The sequence below is a fragment of the Cibotium barometz genome, chromosome 13 (assembly GCF_041138505.1).
Source record: "Cibotium barometz isolate CiBa-2024 chromosome 13, ASM4113850v1, whole genome shotgun sequence".
NCBI lineage: Eukaryota > Viridiplantae > Streptophyta > Polypodiopsida > Cyatheales > Cibotiaceae > Cibotium > Cibotium barometz.
Genome location: NC_141058.1, coordinates 51520091 through 51544340, shown reverse-complemented (window position 1 = coordinate 51544340; position 24250 = coordinate 51520091). Strand labels below are relative to the sequence as shown.

General features: G+C 44.6%; 1 protein-coding gene across 2 annotated transcripts in view; it reads right to left on the bottom strand.

Annotated features, from left to right (window-relative positions):
- Window positions 1–24250, bottom strand: part of LOC147632806 (protein TIC 22, chloroplastic-like) — a 57416-nt gene that overhangs the window by 30046 nt on the left and 3120 nt on the right. For both annotated transcript variants that reach the window (XM_086807684.1, XM_086807683.1), the window contains exon 4: window positions 1466–1522. In XM_086807684.1, coding sequence (XP_086663810.1) covers window positions 1466–1522 — 57 coding nt within the window. The remainder of the gene's footprint in view (window positions 1–1465; window positions 1523–24250) is intronic.

Below are 24250 nucleotides of genomic sequence, written 5' to 3'. Positions count from 1 at the left end.
TACTAGGGAGCTCATCTCGGACTCCCAACACTGGTATGCATACCTTAGCCACTATAAGGCCAACCATGATGGTGCGGTAATGCTTGGGGTCCAATGGGCCCATATTTGCTCAACCTAAAGACATGAAATTGTGAGGCATCATTATTACCTAACAATAGGCCATGAACCCAAATTCTATACAAGGATTTTTTCTCTCATCACAAGTTGCTCTCTTCACTGTAACCAATAAAAGTTCAAAGCTCAACCCAGTGGCTTGGTAGCAATAATCAGAAGGTGGAGAACCTTGGTCCTTGAGGTAGTTACTCAAGAAACTACAAGGACACTTTGTTGGCCATTTTGGAAGGACCCTTTTGATTAAATTTTAGTAGCTTTTCAATACTGAGTGAGATTGCATTACCCCATGTACTCTTTTATGCATAGTCACTACAAACGGAAATGGAAAAGGCACCCCCCGGGAAATGGAAACATAAACGGCACACATATATAAAAGTTTTTTTCCAACATTTATAAAGAAAACGTTTTTTTTTTCAACGTTTATAATTTAAAAAATTCGTTTATTAAAAGCTTTTTTTTCAACGTTTATGCAGAAACGTTTATAAAAAAAATGTTTTTTTCTCAACATCTATAAACAAATGTTTATGAAGAAACATTTATTAAAAAAAGTGTTTATAAAGAAATGTTTATTGAAAAAAGTTTTTTTTTCCAACATTTATAAACAAATGCATTTATGCAGAAGCGTTGAATAAAAAACTTGCGAACGTTTATGAAGAAACATTTTATAAAAAACATGCTTTTTTTTAAGAACTTTTTGATTACGTGTCCGTTTCAGGCCGTTTCCACAATATGTAGGGCTTGGAAACACATTTCCAAGGCCTGTTTCCTGTGACTATGCTTTTATGATCTCTACAACAAAAAGGAACAAACAGAAGTAGACAAAGAAGGCACATAACCACCGCCAAGACATGAGCTTCAAGGAAGGACATTGCCTCTACTTAAAAACCCTCAAGTAGCACTTTACACTCATCATTGAGAAAGTATCTTGAAAAAAAGAACAATTCAGAATCCTTAAAAAATTAATCGGCATTTTAAGCAACCTGGGATCAAAAAATCCCGAGGAATTAGCGAATGAACCACACATATGTGGTACACCCTTAAGCTTGTTTCAATAACGGCTATAGCTGGTTGATCTGGTAATCTACAAGAGGTCTTGGTACCAGAAAGGCAACTCTTCATCTGTATTAAGGTGGAAATAGCTCTAAGACTTAGTAGAGGACTTCGAGAAGTGGATGACTCCACTCAAACAATTACTGAGAAATACCTTTGAATGGACAAGGTGCCATGAGCTTACTGAGATGATTGACAATCCAAAGACCATGTATAGAATATAGAATAAATTTATACGTGGATACTCTAGACACAGTGTGATGCATAATTTTTAATTAGACAACCAAAGAAAAAGCAATACCTGGAAAACAGGTACACCATCAAAAGCCTTCCCCTTTTCTCCTGATTTTACTTTTGTCTGCAGACCAAAACAAAGTATATCATTCTTTCAAAGTTGCATAGAGGAAACAGCACAGATATCTAGCCAAAAGAAAGGAATTATGTTGTTCATCAAAATAAAAAGTAGATGTAACTTTCTGATGAAAATACCAAGGAAAACTAACGCCGGGTTAGGCAACTCTAGCTCTAGCTACAGTTAAAAGAACTAGGTTTGGAATCAGGTGCAATTAGTAACAAAATGAGGCAGTCAGGAAAAAGCTGGAACATTAGAATTCAGGCAAAGCACTTGCTAAAATAGCCCAAGGCTCAAGGGTTCCAGATGGAGCTATGGCTGGAAGGTGAGTTAGCCAACTCTTTCTCATAAAAACTTTGTTATAGAACTGTGGCTAAGTTTAGAAGTCGCCTCTGTATGCTCCAGACAGGGATTCAAGAACCCTTTAACTGGGTGTCCATTTCATGGTCATGAGCCAGCCAGGCTGCCTATGAAAAGACAGCATCTCAGTTGCCCAGGGATGAGTCGCCAATGTACCACCAAGGAATAGTCAGAAACATGCACATCCCGCACACACACGTGTTATACCCATCCTGCACTCATTTGTAACATGATGTAATGCGTCGTGTTGTGCCTAACACTTATTAGGTCATTGGTCTGGTGTGCCCGTCATCAAGGCCAAACGTGTTAAGTCCCAATGTGTGCAAACCCTTTTACAAGGTACTAGCAACACCATAGACATGGGGCAATGGGTAAATGTCACCCATTTGGACCTAGCACAGCCCATTCACCACCCACACATGGTGGTCATGGGGGATTGGGTGCCCCAACAGCAACGGCCCTGTGTGTAGGCACCAACGCAGCCAAATGGGTGGAAGAAGAAGTATCAGAGCAGTCCAGTGGTGGGCCCTCAAAGGCCAGATTCAGGAGAGCATAAGGGTGGCCAGATTCAACAAAACCGAAGTTCTATTCAAGCTGCAGGACAACACACATCCACAGCAGCAAATGCATCAGAAGGGTGCCTCCAAGGGGGTGCTACAGGCCGGCCAGTTTGTGGACGGAGAGAACAAATAGTATATGCAGTTTCCCTCATAAGGGCGTGGAGATCCACCACGAAGAACCCCATCATGATCGGCATTTTCACTCAGGTTTGTGTTTTCATCAAGGCTCCATTTTGCAAATTATGTACCACATAGCCCGTCTGTGCAAGGGGCGCTCAGCCAAAGTTCAAGAAAGAGGGCCAAACGCAACAAGTAGAGGAGAGACATAGCAAGCGAGGCAGCGGCTGCCTTCAAAAGATTGAAAGAAGAGGCCAACAAAAATATTGTTTTGCATCTACCAGATTTAAATAAAGATTTTGTAATACATTGTGATGCTTCCGATGTAGGCATTGGTGTTGTCTTAATGCAGGAAGGAAGACCGGTTGCCTATGAGAGCCGGAAGTTGCATGAAGCTGAAAAGAACTACTACACGTATCAAAGGGAATCGCTTGCGGTGGTTCATGCTTTGACCATCTGGAAGCATTATCTCTTGGGTACTACTTTTGTGGTCAAGACTGATCACCAAAGTCTAAAGTACTTTCTTACCCAGAAGAAGCTGTCACCTATGCAGATGAGACGGGCAAATTTCTTGTCCATGTTTCACTTTACAGTGGAGAGCATGAAGGGTAAAAACAACTTGGTTGCTGATGCTTTATCCAAGAGACCTGAAGTTGGTGCCATCACTATTGGCTACCACACCGACTTCACAGTAATGTGTGATTTATATGCTACAGATGCTGATTTTTTTCAGATATGGCACTGCTTACAAGAAGGAAACATTAGGATGCCTTTCTTCCTAAGGGAAGGTTTCTTAATGATGAAGGATCAGCTACGCATAGTGAAAGATTTAAGGAAAAGAGTTATGGAGGAATGCCATGCCCCTCCATTTGCTAGTCATAGGGGAATTCTCCCTACCACACAGATGATAGAAAGATATTTCTATTGGCCTTCTATGAGGAAGGACATTGAGGCATTTGTTCGTGAATGTATCACATGCCAAAAGGTGAAGTTTGATCGAGGTAAGTCGCAAGGCCTACTACAACCCTTGCCTATTCCAAGCAAACCATGGGAAAGAATTGCCATGGACTTCATTACAGGATCACCAAAAACTCCCAAAGGGAATGATGCCATATGGACAATTTTCCATGCAAAACTAAACATGTGTAAAAGTTTCCCATGCAAACTAAAACATGTGTAAAAAGTTTCCCATGCAACCTAACATGTGTCTTTTTATATTTTGAACTAAGAAAGCTTTTTAGAAAGGAATTCACCTATAAAAGGAGGTGATTCCCTTCATTTTGGAGGAGGAGAGTTCATTTTTGAGAGCAGGAAGGCAAGAAGACTATGTTGGGGTAAAGGCGTTATGCCCACCCTTATAGTGTGTACAAGCCCATAAGTTATAGTACATAGTACACTTAGTACTTTTAATGTACTAAGTGCACTATGTGTACTAGTGCAATATACATGTGTGATAGGGGAGTCACACACTCATGCCTCATGAGTTGACTCATCCCCACAACTCTCTCTCTCTCTCCCTTGCTTCTCTGTGTATGTCTCCCATGAATGAACTCTAACCCTAACTGTTTCTCCCCATCAACTGGTATCAGAGCTGTTTTTCCTGATGGCATGAGACAGCCCTGTCACGCTGGTCGCCTGCTGAATCCCTCTTGGAGCTGTCTGTATCCTCTCTGTAGCTCTGTTGACCTGATTCAGCTGCAACCTGCGTAAATTGCAGAGAGAGACAGAGCTACGTGTAGCATTACACAAGGAGCATACCCACAAGGCGCATACCTGGTATAGGCCAGACTGGCGCTAAGCGAAGACATCAGCAGCCAGGCGAAGCGTGAGCGAGCGCTGGGCGTAGAAGCGCTAGGCAAGTGAACACAGGAGCGTAGCTGGATGAGTCGGCAGCAGCCAGGCAAGTGTGGCAATCGAAACTCAAGCGAAGGCCTAGCGCTGGGCGTCGGCTGGCGCTAGGCAAAACATAAGCGAAGGGAGCCCGTCGACGTGTACAAGGCGCTAAGCGAAGACTTCCATCGAATACAAGCGCGTAGCAAGTGGAGGGGGCGAAGGCGTATCAACTGGCCTGCTCGACTGCTCGCCCGCTGGTTGGCGATGGAGTGATGACGAGGACAGCGAATCTGAAGATTCCGATGTGAGCTTCGAACGTGGGGTTGGGCTTTTTCAATCGTGGGGAGTACTACAAACGCCATAACGTGCTGGAGAACCTCTGGCACAGCTCACAAGAGCCCAAGCGCAGTGTCTTGAAGGATGCAGTGCTCCGTTGGCCTGTACCACCTCCTCAATCAGAGCACTCTTTCTGCAGCAACATCAGCATGAATTGCCCTCCTCTCCTGCAACAGCATCTGCAATCAAAATTCAGCCTGCAAATTGAAGAAAACTCAGAAATTACAAGGTATTTTCCTCAATTTTTTTTTGGGATTTGCAATTGAGCAAGTACAATCAACAATTGAGCAGGTACAGGTGCCCAATTGCTCAATTTTTTGAGCAAAATTGGCAAAATTGGGTGATATTGGTCACAATCAGGATCAATTTGCAGGAAATTGGATGTCGAAATTTGGGGCTTTTGATGTAATTGTGCAATTAAGCACTCATACATGCTGTATGATGTGAAAAATCGCACATTTGGGCAAAATTGCAGCAAATTGCAGTGCAAATCAAGGGGCTTTTGTGCCGATTTGGTTGATTTGCATGCAGGCAATCGCATTTGATGCTGTGGATAATGTGCTGATGCCTTACAAGCACTCAATGTGCCTGTAAATCAAGGGGCTTTCATGTATTTGATGTATATGTGGCCAGGGGGAAGCATCGTGAACACTCTGGATGCCTTCATGTGCGTCAATGTACCATGTATGATCAGAAATTGATCTCAAATCAAGGGGCTTTTCAAGTTTTTATGCTTGTTGAGCTTGGCAAAGCAGCAGGCAAGACATTTATGCCTTGAATCCTCAAAAATCAGCTTGCAGTCAAGGGGCTTTTGCCCAATTTCTGTTCAGGACTGTTGTATGCAGTGTTCGGGACTGTAAAAGTCTGATTTTCACTCATTTGGACAGCCAAAAGAGCATTTATTGCTATTGTACCTGTTGGTACAGATTTGGCACAGCTTTGTGCATGTTTTGGCATGGCTGTACACTGCTTTGAGTGACCAAAAGGTTCAATTTCAGCTGCTGAACTTGCCGGGACAGGTTTGGTACATTACAGGTGAGCACTTAGTACTGCTGTACAGTACTTTGGAAGGGCAAAAGAGCACATTTAAGGTGCTGTCCAAAATCTGCAACAACCAGATTTTGGTGTTTTCATCACATAAAGTGGGAGAAAAGTTGCATTCTTGCTTCCGCAGTGTGAGATAAACTTTGGGAGAAAAATTGTGAGCACTTTGTGTGCTTTTGGTGCAGTGTTTGCACATTTTGCAGGGAGTCAGGCATTGACAGGTTGCATATTGCTATGGCAACCACAGGTGAGAGCTCTTCATTGCTTCACATCAAGAAGCTTGAAGGCTCGCATAATTATGATATTTGGCAAACCCAATGCTACAATGTGTTGCTCCAGAAAAAGCAGCACAAACCTATCAAAGAAAGGGGTGTGATGCCCGCTTCTCTTACTGCTGAAGAGTGGGAAGAAATACTATCATGTTGTCTAGGTCAGACTCATTACTTTTCAGCATTCGTGAAGAGAAGACAGCTTGGGGAATGTGGCAGAGATTGCAGGACTTGTATGCCCAACAAAGTGCCTCAAGCAAAGTGTATTGGTTGAAGAAACTCATAGGTCTTCAGATGAAGGAAGGGGCGTCTACGACAGCCCATCTCAATGAGTTTAATGGTATTGTCAGCCAAGTTATAAATCAAAAGTTGGCAATGGACGATGAGTTCAAAGCCACTTTTTTGTTATGCACTTTGCCAGAGAGTTGGGACACATTCAGGACAGCCACTAGCAATTCGAATGCTATGCTGTCATATGCAGATGTTGAGGGTGCTCTTCTTCAAGAAGAGATGAACAGGAAAAACAACTCTGTTGGAAAGTCCAATGCAATGAATGCACGTGGGAGATCCCAGCAAAGGGGGAAAAGCCAAGAAAGGGGAAGGAGCAAGTCTCGCTCCAAAAAGGATTTGGAATGCCATTATTGTGGCAAGAAGGGACACATCAAAAAGCAATGCCACAAATGGAAAAATGATCAAAAAGAAAAGGGAAAAGGCAAAGACAAAGAGAAAGACGAAGCCAAAGATGTAAAGCCAAAGGGCAAAAGTGGAGTCAAGATTGAAGAAATCAATGTGTCACATGCAGGTGGCAGTGAGGATGAGGTCCTCTTTACGTCTTCACTTGATGCCCATTCACTTCTTACAGGTGGTCATGGTATGCACTCATGGATCATTGATTCAGGTGCCTCCTTTCATGTCACAGGTTGCAGAGACTTGTTTGTCAGGTATACTGCTGGCAATGAAGGAGTCGTTTATTTGGGTGATAACCATGCATGCAAGATTCTTAGCAGAGGTGATGTAAGGCTTGTATTTTCAGATGGCTCACAGCTTATGCTCCATGATGTCAGGCATGTGCCTGAGATCAAGAAGAATCTGCTTTCTACTGGACAGCTTGATGATGCTGATTATGTTACCACATTTGGTAGTGGAAAGTGGAAGATTAGTAAGGGCTCACTGGTTGTTGCCAGAGGCTCTAAGGTGGACACTCTTTATTTCATGCATGCAGGTGTTTGTCACCATGCTAATGTAAATGCAACCGAGCTGCCGGAAATCTCTATGTGGCATAGCCGGTTGGGACACATGAGTGTCAAGGGAATGGAGCAATTGTCTCGTTTGGGTTACTTGCCTTCTCTAAAGTTTTCAAGCTTTCAGTTTTGTGAGCATTGCATATATGGTAGGCAACTACAGTGCCCCCACAAGAAAGCTCTTGGACAGAAAGATGCTCAGTTAGAGCTTGTGCATACAGATGTATGTGAGATGCCTCAGCTTTCTTTGGGAGGGGCAAAATACTTTATGTCTTTTATTGATGATGCCACATGCAAGGTGTGGGTCTATCCTCTTCGCTTGAAGAGTGATACATTCTCAGTGTTTCAGAAGTTTGTTGCTCTTGTTGAGAATCAAACTGGCAAAACACTGAAGGCTTTGCGTTCCGACAATGGTGGAGAGTATACGTCCAAACAGTTTCAGGACTTTTGTGATGCTAAAGGCATCAAGAGGGAGCTCTCTACTCCTTATGATCCTCCACAAAACGGGACAGCAGAGAGGATGAACAGGACCATACAGGAGAAGGTCCGTTCTATGTTGTCACATGCTGCATTACCTCATGGTTTTTGGGCTGAAGCTGTTATGACAGCCGTTCATCTTATAAACAGGTCACCTAACACGAGGCTTGGTGGGAAAGTGCCAGAAGAAGTATGGACAGGGAAGCCTCCGTCATACAAGCACTTGAGAGTGTTTGGTTGCGTTGCGTACGTGCACATACGCAGGGAAATGCGCACCAAACTTGATCCTAAGTCTCACAAATGCATATTCCTAGGATATGGTGACAGAGGTGAAATGGGGTATAGACTATGGGATCCCATGAATAGAAAGATCATACGCAGCAATGATGTCATTTTTGATGAAACATGCATGTATAAGGAGCCTGCAAGGCAACAGGAGCCTGGCAGAGTCATCTTTGATGATGATGGACATCATGGACAACAACCAAGGGCTGTAAATCAGCCATTACAGCAGGAAAACCAGCCCTTAAATGGTGCTGAAAATGGTCCAAATGGACAGCCAGATATGGCAGAAGATATCCCTATGGATATACCACAGTTGGAGGAGATACCGGGCATGATATTTCAGCCTTATGGCATGGAACAGGAGCCACCAATGGGTGATATGCAGGCTGGACAGCAACCTGCAAATGATGGTCATTGGGTACGGAGGTCCACAAGACCCTCCAGAGCCCCTGACAGGTTTGTTCCAGGGGTTGACTACTTGATGCTTACTGACTGTGGGGAGCCCTCGTGTTACAAGGAGGCTTTACAGAGGGCAGACAAGGCTCTTTGGGAGCGTGCCATGAAGTCAGAGATGGATTCTCTGCATAAAAATGGAACATGGAAGTTGGTGCATTTGCCTGCAGGCAAGAAGGTTTTGCCATGCAAGTGGGTATACAGGCTCAAAGTTGCACCAGATGCAAAGCCAAGATACAAAGCCAGGTTAGTGGCTAAGGGCTTCAAGCAGGAATATGGTGTGGACTTTGATGAGATCTTCTCTCCAGTGGTCAAAATGACCACACTTAGAGCTGTGTTGGCTTTGGTTGCGCATGATGATCTGGACTTGATTCAGATGGATGTGAAGACTGCTTTTCTTCACGGTGATCTCCATGAGGAGATATATATGCAGCAGCCAGAGGGTTATGCAGTAAGTGGAAAGGAGAAGCTTGTGTGCAAGCTGAAAAAGAGTCTTTATGGGCTCAAACAGGCACCAAGAGAATGGTATCATAAATTTGATACATTCATGAAATCTCAGAAATTCAGGAGAAGTGACATAGATCACTGTTTGTACACCAAGAAAGCTTTGGATGGCAGTCTATTGATTCTCATTTTGTATGTTGATGATATGTTGATTGCCGGGAAATCTCGTAAAGAGATGGATGCATTGAAAAAGAGGCTGCATGAAACCTTTGATATGAAGGATTTGGGTGATGCAAATCACATCTTGGGTATGCCGATACTTCGGGACAGAAATCAGCATGTGTTGTATTTGTCTCAGAAGGAATATATTGGCAAAGTTTTGCAGAGGTTCAATATGGACGGGGGGAAGAAAGCTAGTACTCCTTTGCCTCCATATGTGAAACTCAGTGCTATGGACAGCCCACAGTCAGATAGAGACAGGGCTGATATGGCCAAGATTCCGTATGCTTCAGCTTGTGGCAGTCTCATGTATGCCATGGTTGCTACTAGGCCGGACATTGCATTTGCAGTGGGAGTGGTTTCTAGATACATGGCCAACCCTAGCAAGAAGCATTGGGAAGCAGTGAAAGGTGTCATGAGATACCTGAAGGGCACACAGGATTTGTGCATTTGCTTTGGCAAACAGGATGCATTAGTGCATGGTTACACGGATTCGGATTATGCCGGTCATCCAGATAACCGGAAGTCTACTACCGGTTATGTATTTACATTCACAGGAGGTGCCGTGTCATGGATATCCAGGATCACTGCCTTATCTACTACAGAGGCCGAGTATATTGCAGCCACAGAGGCTTGCAAGGAGGCATTATGGCTATCTCGGTTAGTGGTTGATTTGGGCTATACAGGGGATATTCCATTGTTGCATTGTGACAGTCAGAGTGCCATCCAGTTGGCAAAGAACCCTGTCTTTCATGCAAAGACGAAGCATGTGGATGTGAAGTATCACTTCATCAGAGAGGTGATAGAGAACAAGCAAATTCAGCTTGTTAAGATTCATACGGATGACAACCCGGCTGATCTGTTGACAAAGAGTTTGCCTTCGGAGCGGTTTGCTCATTGCAGACACTTGATGGGCATTGGATGAGGCCAGTTTCAGCCTTGATATGGCCTTGTATATTATCATGTACATGCTGATTTTTTCTTTTCCTTTACTTAAGGGCACTTTGCCTTTAAGTGGGAGGTTGTTGGGGTAAAGGCGTTATGCCCACCCTTATAGTGTGTACAAGCCCATAAGTTATAGTACATAGTACACTTAGTACTTTTAATGTACTAAGTGCACTATGTGTACTAGTGCAATATACATGTGTGATAGGGGAGTCACACACTCATGCCTCATGAGTTGACTTATCCCCACAACTCTCTCTCTCTCTCTCCCTTGCTTCTCTATGTATGTCTCCCATGAATGAACTCTAACCCTAACTGTTTCTCCCCATCAGACTAGCTTCTTCTCTACCAAGTGTAGAGAACCATTTTTCAAGAGAAGGCTATCATGTGAAGACGGAGGTGCTACTCAAGAAGAGGCTTTGAAGAGTTGAAGAAGAGCTTGCTGATTTTCTTCATCAAAGGACTTCACTCTTGTGAGCATCCTTGCCGTGAGAAGATAACCGGTTGTGTGACCCATTGGTAGGTCATTGGGGTGGCACACAGACGGGTGAGTTTCTCCAACACGTGTGTGTCTGATAGGCCACCACATACAAACTAGGAGATTCCAAAGGCTTTGTTTTCTATCTTGTTTCATGGCGGTACCATGTTGATTCAAATCAGCCCATACACTTGTAGAATTCTGGAGAAATAATTCATATTCCTGTGAAGGAGCCTGGCCGTTCCGGGTCTATGCTGTGTCGTCTCCCTCTCTCTCTCTCTCACTCTCATTTATTCTTCCATCTATTTGGCTCAAGTATTGTTGGCTGAAAGTTCACAAGTTTTACTTCAATTTTCAGCTATGGTCAAAAGTGGATTAATGTGATTTAGCAGTGATAAGCTTGTTACACAACCTCAGCGAGTTTCACTTGGTCTCCCTACTTTCGGTCTTCTTCATCCCTGCGTTTAGCTTCCTCGGCCCTTCGTTCATCCTCACGGCAAGCTTCTTTGGCAACCATTCTTTGTGCCATTGTTGCTCCATGAGAAGAAATAATTTTTCCAATTTAGAGAGCTCTTTGGGCTTTTATGCTTCTTCTTTAGCTTTTTCAATTGCTGCTTTGGCTTTTTCAGCTTCTTCTTTAGCTTTTTTTCTTTGTGCCACTTCTTCTTCTTTGGCTTCAATTTGCTGCCTTAGCAACCTCTTTTGCTCCAAGAGCAATTTGATGAAATCTTCATTGCTAAGCGGAAGCGTTTCTATAGGCGGTGTGTCTTACATGTAGAACTCCTCTTCAATATCTTCCTTGTAACTTGGTGACGATGTCTCTCCTAACATTGTGGAGGCATGGGTGGTTTTTCCTGATCGCAGTTTTACCATCCACAAAATGCTCTCACTTCAAGGTAGCCAAGTTGAGTTACAACCTGCAGCTCTGATACTAATGTAGCATGCAAGAGGTTGATCATCATAACACGAAACAAAACCTTCTTTATACCCATGAGTCTATGCAATTCCACTTAGAGAGAGAGAGAGTAGAAAAGAGAGAAAGCAGATAAGAGTCGACACAATATTGGGTCCCAATTTACGCACTGAAGGGCTCCCCTGCAAGCAGGAGTATTTGCTTATATTAATCTTTGGAGAACTTACAATGAGTATGAAAGAGGACTGAGCACTGCCACACGCAAGGATGATGTAGACCCAACACAGCCTGATCCAGATGCTGTCCAAGCTCCTTTGAATGGCTCTTCAATGACCACTATGCAACCCCAAAACCGAGGAATGCACATATGCTGGCTGAATGTTGAAGATGCCCTTCGTGGAGACCTAGGAATGCTTGGAACTGATCCTGACTTTTGCTGAATTTGTTGAGTACCTGAATGAATGGAATAGGAGCGATGCGCAAGCTTTTATATGTACAAAAGCTGCTAGTCAGTTCATTAAAGCCCCGTCTTATGGGCTGGCCATGCCATGGCCTGGCCCATAAGCTTATCTATATGCAATTAATACAACCTACAACTATGGCTGACTACTACATGCACTATTGACAAATTCTCCAAGTGGGTTAAGAGGACTAGCACATGCAGACTCTCTATAGCTGTGGAGACTGCCCTATGTAGCTCGTGCCTGACTTGTCCCGGATCGGGGCTCACAATGGGGCCACAACAAACGACAAAATATTCCTAAAAAGGTAAATCCTACTGATGAATGGTGCACTGATGTAGAATGTAACTATTTGGCCCTTCTAGCTCTATTTTACATAATGGAATTGTTAGCAGTCATCTCCTGTCTATACACTATGTCAGGGCCTCTGTTGTGGGTGTGCTCGCCCGTATTTGGTGTCTTCCCATTTTTCCTCACTCTCCGTATTTTTTCCCATTTATCTGGAGCTGTGTATGGGCTGTCGGATGCCCCCAAGTGCTGGCCGACTGTGTCTGCTGGCTGCCTGACTGCTCTGCTGATACCCAACCACCCTTTCAGTGCTCGCCGACTAGAGTTGCTCTAGCCGACTGACCTTTCTGCTGGTCATGAGCAGTCAGGCTGCTGTCGGCCTGTTTTGGGCTGGCCGGCCAGCAGCCAAGGGCCATATAAAATGGCCCCTTGCCTTCACACTCATTCATTGTGTAGTTCCGGGATTTATTGGTGTATAGAATGAAAATAACACTTTTAGAATACATAAATGGTGGGGATTACTCTTTTTGAATAATAAAAGATAAAACTTATTTCACAAAATTTAAGAAAATTTTGCTATAACCTCCTTTGTATGGCTGACCATTTTTCAATTTTTTCTATCCTCAAGTTACTTAAAAATTATCCCAAATGATTTAAAGCATTCTAAACTAATCAAATTCTACTTTTAAAAGAGAAACAATATGAAAAGTTTAATTCAAACAATTTGATTACTTATCTAGGATAAAGAAAGGCTGAATTTCAGAATGAAGAGAGGGGAAAAACCTTTCCAACAAGGCATAACATCATTTTTTTCATTTTAAAGAAAACAAAAATTAGAAAGAGTTACACAAGCTTCTCTCTCTCTCTTTCATCTATGTATTGCTCTCTATAGCAATTGTCTTCATTTCCGATGTGCATTCTGACATGGTATCAGAGCCCCAGATGGCTTGAAGCTTTGAGACAGTGGGACGTCGAGGTTTGCTGATTGAGGTGCTGATTGGAGACTGTTTGGGCTGTATGGGACTTGGAGATCGGGTAGAAGGCGGCCATCACCGTTGGACAGCTACCTTGCATTCTATTTGCAGCCGCCTCTTCTTCTTTTTTCCCACCCACCCTCCCTTCACAAGACCTTGTGAACCCTTGAGATGGCAGATTTACTCGAGATGGCTAAGAAGCACGTGAAGATCCCGACACTCCCCACCGGTGGACCGACAGTTGGACGGGAACAACTACGGCATATGGAAGGTAATGATGGAATCTGTTTTGAGTCCTATGACTTGCTGATTTCATTGTTGTTGGGGGTTCCACGGCCAAAGTTGGGGAGTTACCCTCTATTTGGAAGGAACGGGAGGCACAGGCACAGTTATGGGATCGTGTTAATGCCCGAGTCCGTTCTTTCATCTTCCTCAATTGCACACCACAGGTGATCAATCACATAAAGCATATGACGTTGGCCAGAGGGATTTGGCAACATTTGGCTTCTCTCTACAACAGGGTATCACCCATGAAGAGGATCTCCTTGGAAGTTCAAATGCGGGTGATGAATCCTGCAAAGTCGTCGACGATACGGGAGCACATCAACAAGCTGCAAGCTCTTCAGCAAGAAGTTCTCCAGGCGGGGAAAGAGATATCAATAGAGGATATGACCATTATTAAAAGACTAAGGTCATGTAAAAGGGTAGGAGAAGGGTGTGTGTGTGTGAATGGACTTATGGTCCACTAGCTCACCTATTTAAAGGTGAAGCTAGAAGGCATTTGTGTGAGAGCAAAAGGCCAAGTTGTATTCATAAGCAACTTAATAAGCAAGATGTGTTCTTGTATTTTGTGAGTCTCTCTCCTCAATATATCTTGATGTAGCATGAGCACCACGTTTTATCAACATGGTATCTAGAGCTTGGTTGAATGGTGGAAGTCTTTCAGTGCTTGCATCTCCTTTTTGAAGTCTTATCTTCTCAACCTCCATAGCCATTCTGTACCTGCAGTCAGTGGAGGACCTGGGGAGGACAGTAGAAGGCATTTCAGCCCCTGATTTCTTTTGGAGATCTCATCCCCAGCATAAGGCGCAGCAGCCCAGCAACTCACAGCCCCGACATTCGTGCTGTTGTACAGCCCGACATTGAGCATTTCCCAGAAAGACACTGTTTCTGAACAGCGTGCTGATTACATGGCCAGATCTCTCAACAGAAGGCGCCTTAACCTCAGCCACCATAGGGCTTTATTAGCCCCCCAAGTGAGCGACCTTGGGCTAAGAGGGCTCTTGGAAATTCTGCCTGTGGAGAGAGATCTACTGCAAACCCTAACAATCACCTGTCTGGCAGCCATAGCCAAGAAGTGTAAAGCTTGGTTTTTTGGTTTTTAATCTCACTAATCTTCATTAAGAGTGAGTCTAATCACTTATTGATCTTTCCTAGAGCCTGTTTTTGCAGTTCTGGAAGCCTGTATCTCATAGTTTCTATTTTGAGAGGAACATCATTAAGTCCTCATAAGCAAGTGATATTTAACATCTCCATTAGCAAGCATTGCATAAGCTTGGAGATGAGTGCTTCTTAGCAAATGGAAAACCTCAAATCCAGCAAAGGGGAGCCATTATAGAGTGTTTCTAAACACTAAGTGTGTTCTTAAATACTAATGGTGAATCTAATCACCAATACAAGTGTCATTAGATGCTAAAAATATGCTCTTAAGCACTAATAGTTCTGCTAAACACTAATGGTGATCTTAATCACCAAAGAAAGTGTTCCTTGATACTAACGAGCTCATCTCCATCAGAATTAGTGGTTGGGCACAAACCCTAAGTGCTAAACCATAAGATTCATCATCTTAATCTCTTTTTTACGCAACATCCTTGGCTTGATTACGGGTTGTTGCACTCTCATAAGCCATTCTCTTTCTACTTAAGCCAAAACATCACAAATTTTTTGGTTTTCTTCTTCATAAATCAGCCCATTACACTCTTGTAATCTCCCTTTAATACCCAATGTCAAAGGAAAACACCCAAATTAAGAAGTTCTCAGGAGAGGGCTTCCACACTTGGCAAGTTCTTGTCAAGTACAAGATGATGTCCAAAGGTTTTTGGCCATTCATCTCCGGCACTAAGGTTATTGATCGAACTAAGGCTGAAGATTGCAAAGGAGAAATGGGATGAGCTTGACAAGCTCTATGGAGCTCGTGGTAAGAATTCCAATTGAATTTTTCAGCTTGGAGGGAGACGGCATTAGAGCCTTTATCTCTCACTTGAAGGGCCTTATGGCTCAACTTGCATCAGTGAATGCGACAATGGATGAAGATGATGCAGTGGCTGTTTTGTTAAAAGCAGTCAAGAAGGTGTACCCCACCTTAGTCACCACCCAGAAGAACATACCTAATCCCACCCTTGAAGGAGTCATTCAATCTTGTCTTGATGAAGAAAAGAGACCAAAGGGAGGAGCTGAATCTTCAAATGCATCGACTCCATTGAATATCGAACAAGCTTTGTCACATCAAGTAAGCAAAGTAAGGTATACCCATTGCAAAAAGGTAGGTCATTTTGCAAATAATTGTTGGATCAAATATCCCAACAAGATGAAATGTAACAAGTGTAAACAAACGGGACATATCACTTCTAAATGTCCTAACAAAGAGTCAGAGGCTAACTTTGTATCAACCTCTAACTCCTCTGAGAAGTTATTTTAAATCTCAATGTAACAACACCTATATTCCTAACCTTGTACGGCTAATGTTATAAAGGTCACCTATGTCCAATACCACCTATTCCAAGTCTTTCATAGTTGGTATTGAGGGAGGGTATTAAAAGACTAAGGTCATGTAAAAGGGTAGGAGAAGGGTGTCTGTGTGAATGGACTTATGGTCCACTAGCTCACCTATTTAAAGGTGAAGCTAGAAGGCATTTGTGTGAGAGCAAAAGACCAAGTTGTATTCATAAGCAACTTAATAAACAAGATGTGTTCTTGAATTTTGTGAGTCTCTCTCCTCCACATATCTTGATGTAGCAGAGCACCACGTTTTATCAACAACCATAACGTTGTTGTCACATTTGCCCTCTCGGTACTCAGCCTTTTACTCCAGTTTGATCACCGATGGCAGGCTTGCACCATCACATGGGAGAAGCTTGTGCTCATGGTCTTGGACCAGGAAGAGCGATTCACGAACCCTCCACAAGGCGGAGGTTCTAAGGCCTTGACTAGCCAACGGTCGAAAGGCCATAACAACAACAATAAGGGCAAAGGAAAGTCTTCATAGGAGAAGTCTTCTGAGAAGAAGCCCGATTCAGACCGAGAGAAACTAAAGGCAAAGAGGACCTGTAATGATTGTAGCGAGAAAGGCCACTATTGGAGAAAATGTCCCAAGAGGACTGAAAAGAGTGCTGATTCTTCAGCTTCAAAGCAAAGACTCCAGCCTTTGTGCACTTGGAGATGTTGGACACCGATGCTTCATCTTCTTCGAGCGAGAAGGCAGTTGGCTTCACCGCCAAGGATACTCGGGAATGGATTCTTGATAATGGTGCTTCTAGGCACATGACTCCTTCCCGTGACTTCTTTCAGGATTTGAAACGGCAGTCGGGTCGCATTTTCATTGGCAACAATTCCACCATACCGATTCACAGTGAGGGCTGGATGGAGATCATTCCCGATGGTAGAGCGGGGTAGCATTCCTCTCGTGTTCTTTACGTCCCTGCACTTGGTTTTCATCTATTGTCAGTGCATGAGGTGTGTAAGACTGGCTTCCGGGTGGAGTTTGAGGAGCATTCTGTTGCTCTATGGGACCGCGAGACTAGCTAGGTTGTTTGGAAAGGCGGCATGGAGAATGGTATATACAAACTCTCCGCACAGTGGGACCCGGGAGAGTGGACTTGGCATGATCCATCGCATCAGGAGGAGACTCTGGATGCCCCTTTCTTTGCATATACTGGGCGGCTAGGCCACAGGATCCAGATGCCTGAGATAGATGGCACATCGGGCCTCTCATAGCGCTTCCTTTCAGATTTCTAGAAGAGACCGTGGGATAGCTTTCAACTTAGAAAGATCACCCTCTTTCTTTGGTTGATGGCACATAGGAGTTTGGCGATCGGTACTTGGCTGGCAGTTGGAGGCCGGCCAGCAGCTTGGCCGCGATGCGGCCACCCCCAGGAGTCTGTCAAACATTGCCTTTGGGATTGCCCGAAGGCTCAACACATTTGGCAACGGATTTTCCGCATCTTCGCTATGGACAGGGCACCGACCCGGATCATTACATGGGGCACGGTGGAGTGGTCAGGGCTTATAAGGAGGATGGGGGAGGGCTAGGCCTTCAAGTCTCTCACCATCGTATTGCAACAGTACCAGTCACAACCCCACCTACAGGTGACTGACGGCCAGGCTCATGCCAAAGATGGGAGATTTGCAGTAGCATAGTAGCCCGGCACATTTGGCGTGCTAGATGTAGCGAGGCCATCGAGGGTACCCACACTCCGCCAGCTGAGACCATCAAGAGCATATGCCTTGATATCATTCACACCCTCCATGGTCAATGGGGGAAGTTACAAGGAGGTTTTGACCGCATGCGGAAGCGGCAAGAAGCTTTCTTGAGGCTTTGGAGAGCTGGCTCTTTCCTCACATATAGAGGCAGTGACCCCATTTGGCATTACAAACCACCCATGTGATTGTATGAGATAGCCTTTTCCTCACAAAGCGGCCAGCCGGAGGAGAAGCGTCTCTTCCCCTTATGATCATTTTATTCCCGCCCGCGAGTTTGTATTTAGCCCTTCGTGGTTGTATCTAGCCCTTTGTGGCTGTTTTTTCTTTAACTAATAGAAGGATCTTTTTTCTGGAAAAAAAAAAGCATAAATCAAGAACTTTGGCAAAGATGAGAAATATTTTATTATTATTAAAATATTAAAAACAAAAGCAAAGTGGAAAGTGGAAAGCAAAGGGAAAAGGCAAAAGCAAAAGCTTGGTTAAGCTTTTGGCAAAAAGCAGAGCCCTCTTCAAGTATAAAAAGGCTTGAACCTCTCTTGTAGCATCATGAAGGAGATCGTGGAGTGTGTGTGGGGTCATCATTATGATCATGGAGAGCTTCTTCTTCGCCATCAACACCTTCTCCAACTTGCTTTTCAGATGTACGGTCAGCCCTAGACTTGTATGGGCATATTCATGGGCAATATGGATGCGTGTAATGGAGCTGTACGGACATGTGTAACGCTGTATGGACTGAAAATTTCAAAAACCCTAAAATTGTTCCAAAACCCTTGAAAACTGCTTTTTGGAGGCTTTTATCGCCCGAAAAACCATTAAAACAGGTTTTATATCAGTTTTCTTGCCAAAAAGAGCTTTTACATGGTTTTCTTCCTCGACAAGGCTGTAGGAGTTGTGGAGATTACTCATGGATGAGCGAGTGATTCTTGAACTTGAACGTGGAACTTGGACTCGGACCTAGACCTCGAACTTGGACCTGGAATCATTGGATTTGGATTCATTGGACTTGGATATTGGATTTTGATTTGGATTCACTGGACTTGGAATCATTGGATTTGGATTTGGATTTGGATATTGGATCTGGTACTAGCTCAGGATTTGGATATTGGATCTGGTACTAGCCCGGTGAGAGATACTTGTGGGTCATCCCCGTGGTGTGCTCAGCATCAGAGATCTCGTGCCTCGACATCGAGTCCTTGGGAATCATTGGATTTGGATTTGGATATTGGATCTCGTACTAGCACGAGATTTGGATATTGGATCTGGTACTAGCCCGGTGAGAGATACTTGTGGGTCATCCCCGTGGTGTGCTCGGCATCAGAGATCTCGTGCCTCGACATGGAGTCCTTGGGTTTCTACACCGACATATTTGTTTGATTTTGTATTCATTGGTTGTATTGATCCTGGCCAGTGTGCCCATGGATTGTTCCTAAATAAATTCTTGAAAGAGGGCGGGGCCTGTTCCTCGCTCAGTGTGGTGTACTGTGCAAGATCCCTATTCCCTTCTCTCTCTCCCCTCTCTCTCTATATCTTTCTCTCTTGGACACGTGGTTGAATCTATCATGGCACGCACCGCTGGGCTTACATAGAGCCAATGTGTCACATAGCACTCCAGTGCAAGGTGCATGTGACAATTAACACCATGGTCGTCCTGAGATCCATCGTCACCAACTCAACCGGAGACCGTGTCAGGTTCATATGTACCTTTGAGTGCTTATGTGCCTAACACTACTTGTGTGTCCACTTCTGCAGCACAGGTTCAACATATGGTACCAACTACTATGGTGTACCCTCGATCCCTAGAGTAATGTGAACTCGAATAGAGGAGGATCTAGGAGCAGAATACACTCCCAAATTACTCGTGTAAAAGGAGATAAAATTGTTTTCTCTTCTAGTTCACCTTCTATTCCTGCTCCTAATGTGTTTTGGAATAATGCACAACCACAAGCACAAAACCCTTCCACCCAACCCATGTTTCTTCCTGCTGGCGTTGGCATGCAGCCATTACCAACCGCACCTCCACAAGGACCTATGTATGGGTTTTACCCAACACAGGGATCTCTCGGCACCATAGTTGTTTCTCGTACCATACGGTACGAAGCCCCCCCCCCCCCCCCACCTTGAGAAAAAATATCGAAATCCTACTTAACGAAGATCCCAAATGCCCGCAATACTTCACAGCTTTCGTGTCCACTCAGTATTCCATATGGGTTGCTGAGAGACCTAAAAAATCTGGCAAGGTAGACTGGTAGTGTACGCATTGATCTCGAGCATCAAATCCAAAAATTCTCTATTAAAGAGAGGGATGACCTGAAAGTCAAGGTTGCTCAATACCACCGTCTTAATGCAGAGCATGCCTGTCACCAGCCTGGACATTTCCCAGTATGAAAGGGGTCTGGTGGACTCCAGGATGTCAAAATATTTGGAAAGTACAAGCTTTGGGAATGGGGGATTATCCTAGAATACAAAGGACCACACTCCTAAAATTTAGGAGAGTTGCTATTTTTGACCCGACTCCGATGGAAATTCTGTTTGAGTCATTACATATGGAATTGAGCAGATACCAAGAGTTGGCAAAGTGCCTATGACAGAATGTCTACCAGTTGGAATATTTTTAGAGATAAAGTTTATGAAAGGACCCATCTCTTAGATTGGGACATGTGGCAAGAAAGTGGACCAAAGTGAGACAAGTGGCCTGGCACTTGTTAGAAAGTGGATCAAAGTGAGACAAGTGAGCTCACACTTGTCACTTCAGCTATTGTGTGGCTCTCCACTTGTCATTGTAGCCTTCTCTTGCCATTTTAGCTCATGGGAGGCCCAAATCTATAAATTGGAGCCCTCTCTCTTCATTAATAGAGGCTCTCTTGCTGCACACTAGCCTCTACCACCGTTACAGGTTGCCCTAATGATGGCTACTCTCTTTCTCTCTTGAAGACTGCCCATGAAGAATACCGGCTGGTGGGGACTGTTTTGGAGGCTTCCATCGTGAAGAAATACTGAAGGCAAGGGTATTTAATCATTTATTATGATTTCTAGCCATTGTACTTGTTGTACCAGCCCTTGTACCTGCTGTACCAACATTTGTACTTGCTGTACCTGCTGTATCAGCCACCGTACTGGCTGTACCAGCCATTGTACCTGCTGTACCAGCCACTGTACCTGTTGTACCCGCTGAATGGAGAGTTATACTTGCTGTACCAGCTCTATTGCATGAAGACCCGTGGTTTTGGGAAAGAATCAGTACCCACACGGAGGTATATGGATTATGTTGTTGGCTCGGCATTTCTACAGCCTATGTTCCGGCTTGGTAGCCTCGTGTTGGGCTGTGTTATGGCATTTGTATATGGATAATCCGGCATCTCCCGTGGAGTGAGTAAGGCCCTCAAAGCTTGTACATGATATTATTCTCCTTGGGTAATAAAATACTCCAAGGGGGGGGGGGGGGGGCCCATTCCGACCTCTATGCGGTGTCACACGTGCAAGCTTCATTTTCAGCATTTGTGGATGTTTTTGTCCAGCTTTTATGTTTAAATGTTTTAATATGCATTGATGGTATAATATGCATTGATGGTATCAACAAGTGTGTCAAAGGCCCTACTCCCCCGGGCACCCGCCGCAAGTTTCAATGCCACCACTGGCTCTGCCAAGTCTCAGGAAGACCAAGTCATCACATTATTAAACAAGTTGCTACCTAGTTTCTTTACTTTCGTCACACAGACCATTAGTTTAGAACCTATGCCTAACCTGTAGGAGTGTGAGTGCCAACTCTTGCGCTTCGCTCAGTTGCATGACCAATTTCACCCCAAGAAGCCATCTTCTTCCTCCTCTACCCAAGAGGGGGCCCTTGTTTCCGATTCCACATCTACCCACAAAGGGCAGCAAGGAAAGGGGAAGAGCAACCCAGGTAATCAAGGTAAACCACAAGGCAACAACAATGATCACAAAAACCCCTACTGCAAAATATATACCTAGATGAATCCAGGAACATGCCCAAATTCACCTTTTAGGAACGTGCATGTTATATACTCATGGTAGCCAACCCACAAGACTATATAACTATCAACTCCATTATGCATAGTATGGACTAGATACTACGACATCCTCACTAACGTCATCAGTGCCCAATAGTGGGTGTAGAACTCTGTATCGAGATATGCTCTCACACACCCACTCCACACACACACACCAGCATATATTCACTCCACCCACTCCCTACTGGCAGAATATTTCTAAAAAGATAGATACTGCACTCGTTGCCCGTTGTCTGGACATGTTGATGATGAGTGTGGCATCAAAGCCAGGGAAAACAAAGGTACCAACCCCAACACTAACTCCTCAAATCGCCAAAGCAACCAAGGTAGTGGCAATGCCCCGAATTGGCGGTCGAGAAGGGGCGATACTCCAACACCTACTCTGCAGGGTCCCCCACCAAGGAACCAGCAACAAGGCACTGGTACAAATTGGCCTAGATCTTCTCAGTGGCGAACCACTAATCAGGTTGCTCAAGGTCCACACACCCCGCCCCCCCCGCAGTCAGTATCTTTTGCCACTAGAAGGGATGTTTGATTGGTCATCTATTACTCCTCATCCCGGCCCCTCAGCCAATGTCACTCAGGCCACATCTTAGGTTGAATCTAGCCATTCTTCCGAAAGGAAGAAGGAACATCAGGCTAGACGAGACAATAAGCGTATGGAAGCTTCTGCCCTCGTTCAGATCTATCAGTTTGTGCCGATCATCAAAGCCCACCTAACTCTTCCCTATGGCCATCCGATCACTTGGATAGTCAACAGTGGAGCTACACACCATATGGCACGCAATGCCGACGTTTTCATGTCTCAGCATCTTGCTCAAGTCGAAGTGAATCAACTTGAGGATACCCTTAGCATGATGAGCAGCATGCTGTGGGAACACTGTACGATGTTGCTTACCCATTTGACCTAGCTGGCAGACATCCTTGGTCAGTTTGAGGCGAGGCATGCCTTCAACCAATAGGTCCCTAGATAGCTCATAGAGCATGTCATAGGGCAAGTGACCATAGCGATAGTGCCATGGTCATTCAATGTCCAAAGGAGCTTTGGTCACATTAGCACGAGCCCAATGAAACTCAGAACCCTCGAAAGATGGCTCAGATAGAAAGGTAGACATTCGCGATAAGCCATCCTTCTGTGCTTGACCTCGCACCTCGGCAACTCGCTTGTTGAAATAAACTCCACAATCGAGTTGGGTCAGTTGGGATACAGAAAGTAAGTTGAGGCCCAAGTTAGGAACAAGATAAACATTGTCCAAGGTTGCCTGGTTGGGGCCTATGGTAGTGCCAACAACAGATTTGATGGGCACCAGTGCATTGTTGCCACATCGAACTTCACCCGTAGTGGGCAATGCCCAACCACCTCCTTGAACGGATCACATGCCTACAAAGTCTTTGATCCGCAATTGAACATAGTCTTCGTTCGTCAAGACAGTGTCTTTGATAGGCAGGACTTACTTCGCCTTCCGCTACCCATACCACCCAATCAAGAATCTCCGACCATGCCACATGAACCCAATCAGTCAACTATTACTCCGCCACTTAAGGAGCCTTCCTCCTCCTAACAACCACTTAAGGAGCCTTTCTCCTCCTAACAGCCACCCAGGGACCCTTTACCCCGCTAGTACCAATAGACCATGCAAGATTCAAGCATGCTTCTCAGCGATACCCCCTTGGACGGTCCTCATCAGTCCACCGGGCTCAATCCTCGTGCCTCACTTCCCTCTATGTTTTCCGCAGACTATGTGACGCATGATAAGCCAACATCGTGGAAAGAGGCAATCAATCAGCTCGCCTGGAAACAAGCTATGAAACAAAAACTCATATGGCTCACTAACCCAAGACCTGACATTTCCTATTGCACATCCATTTTAAGTCGGTATTTCAATGATCCGAAGGAGCCACATTGGAGTTCAGCGATGAGGGTTGTTCGCTATCTAGGGAATACCTATATGTTCAGACTTCATTTCAGTCGTGGGTTCACCCTGCGTGGTTACACGGACTCCGACTGGGCCAGTAATATCGATTCCCGGCATTTTCGTGGTGGTTATTTGTACTCACTTGGATCTGGCCCATTCTCTTGGTCTAGTACTTCACTTCAGTTCGTAGGTTCACCCTGCATGGTTACACGGACTCCGACTGGGCCAGTAATATCGATTCCCGACGTTTTCGTGGTGGTTATTTGTACTCACTTGGATCTGGCCCATTCTCTTGGTCTAGTAAGAAGCAGGACACCGTTGCAGGTTCTTTAGCTGAGGCCGAGTACCACACCCTCTATGATAACACCACTGAAGCTATGTATCTTCGTCAACTTCTTGAGGAGATGTGCATTCCCATGGACACCGCTTCTACCATCTTCGTTGACAGTCATTGCCCTCGCCGGCAATCCTATTTTTTCTAACCATACCAAGCATGTTGGTGTTCATTTTCATTTTACCAAGAACAGATTGAGCTTGGTACCATCAGGCTCCAATACATTCCTACGGCGGAAAACCATGCTGACGTTCTTACAAAGTGCGTCAATTGGCCTATC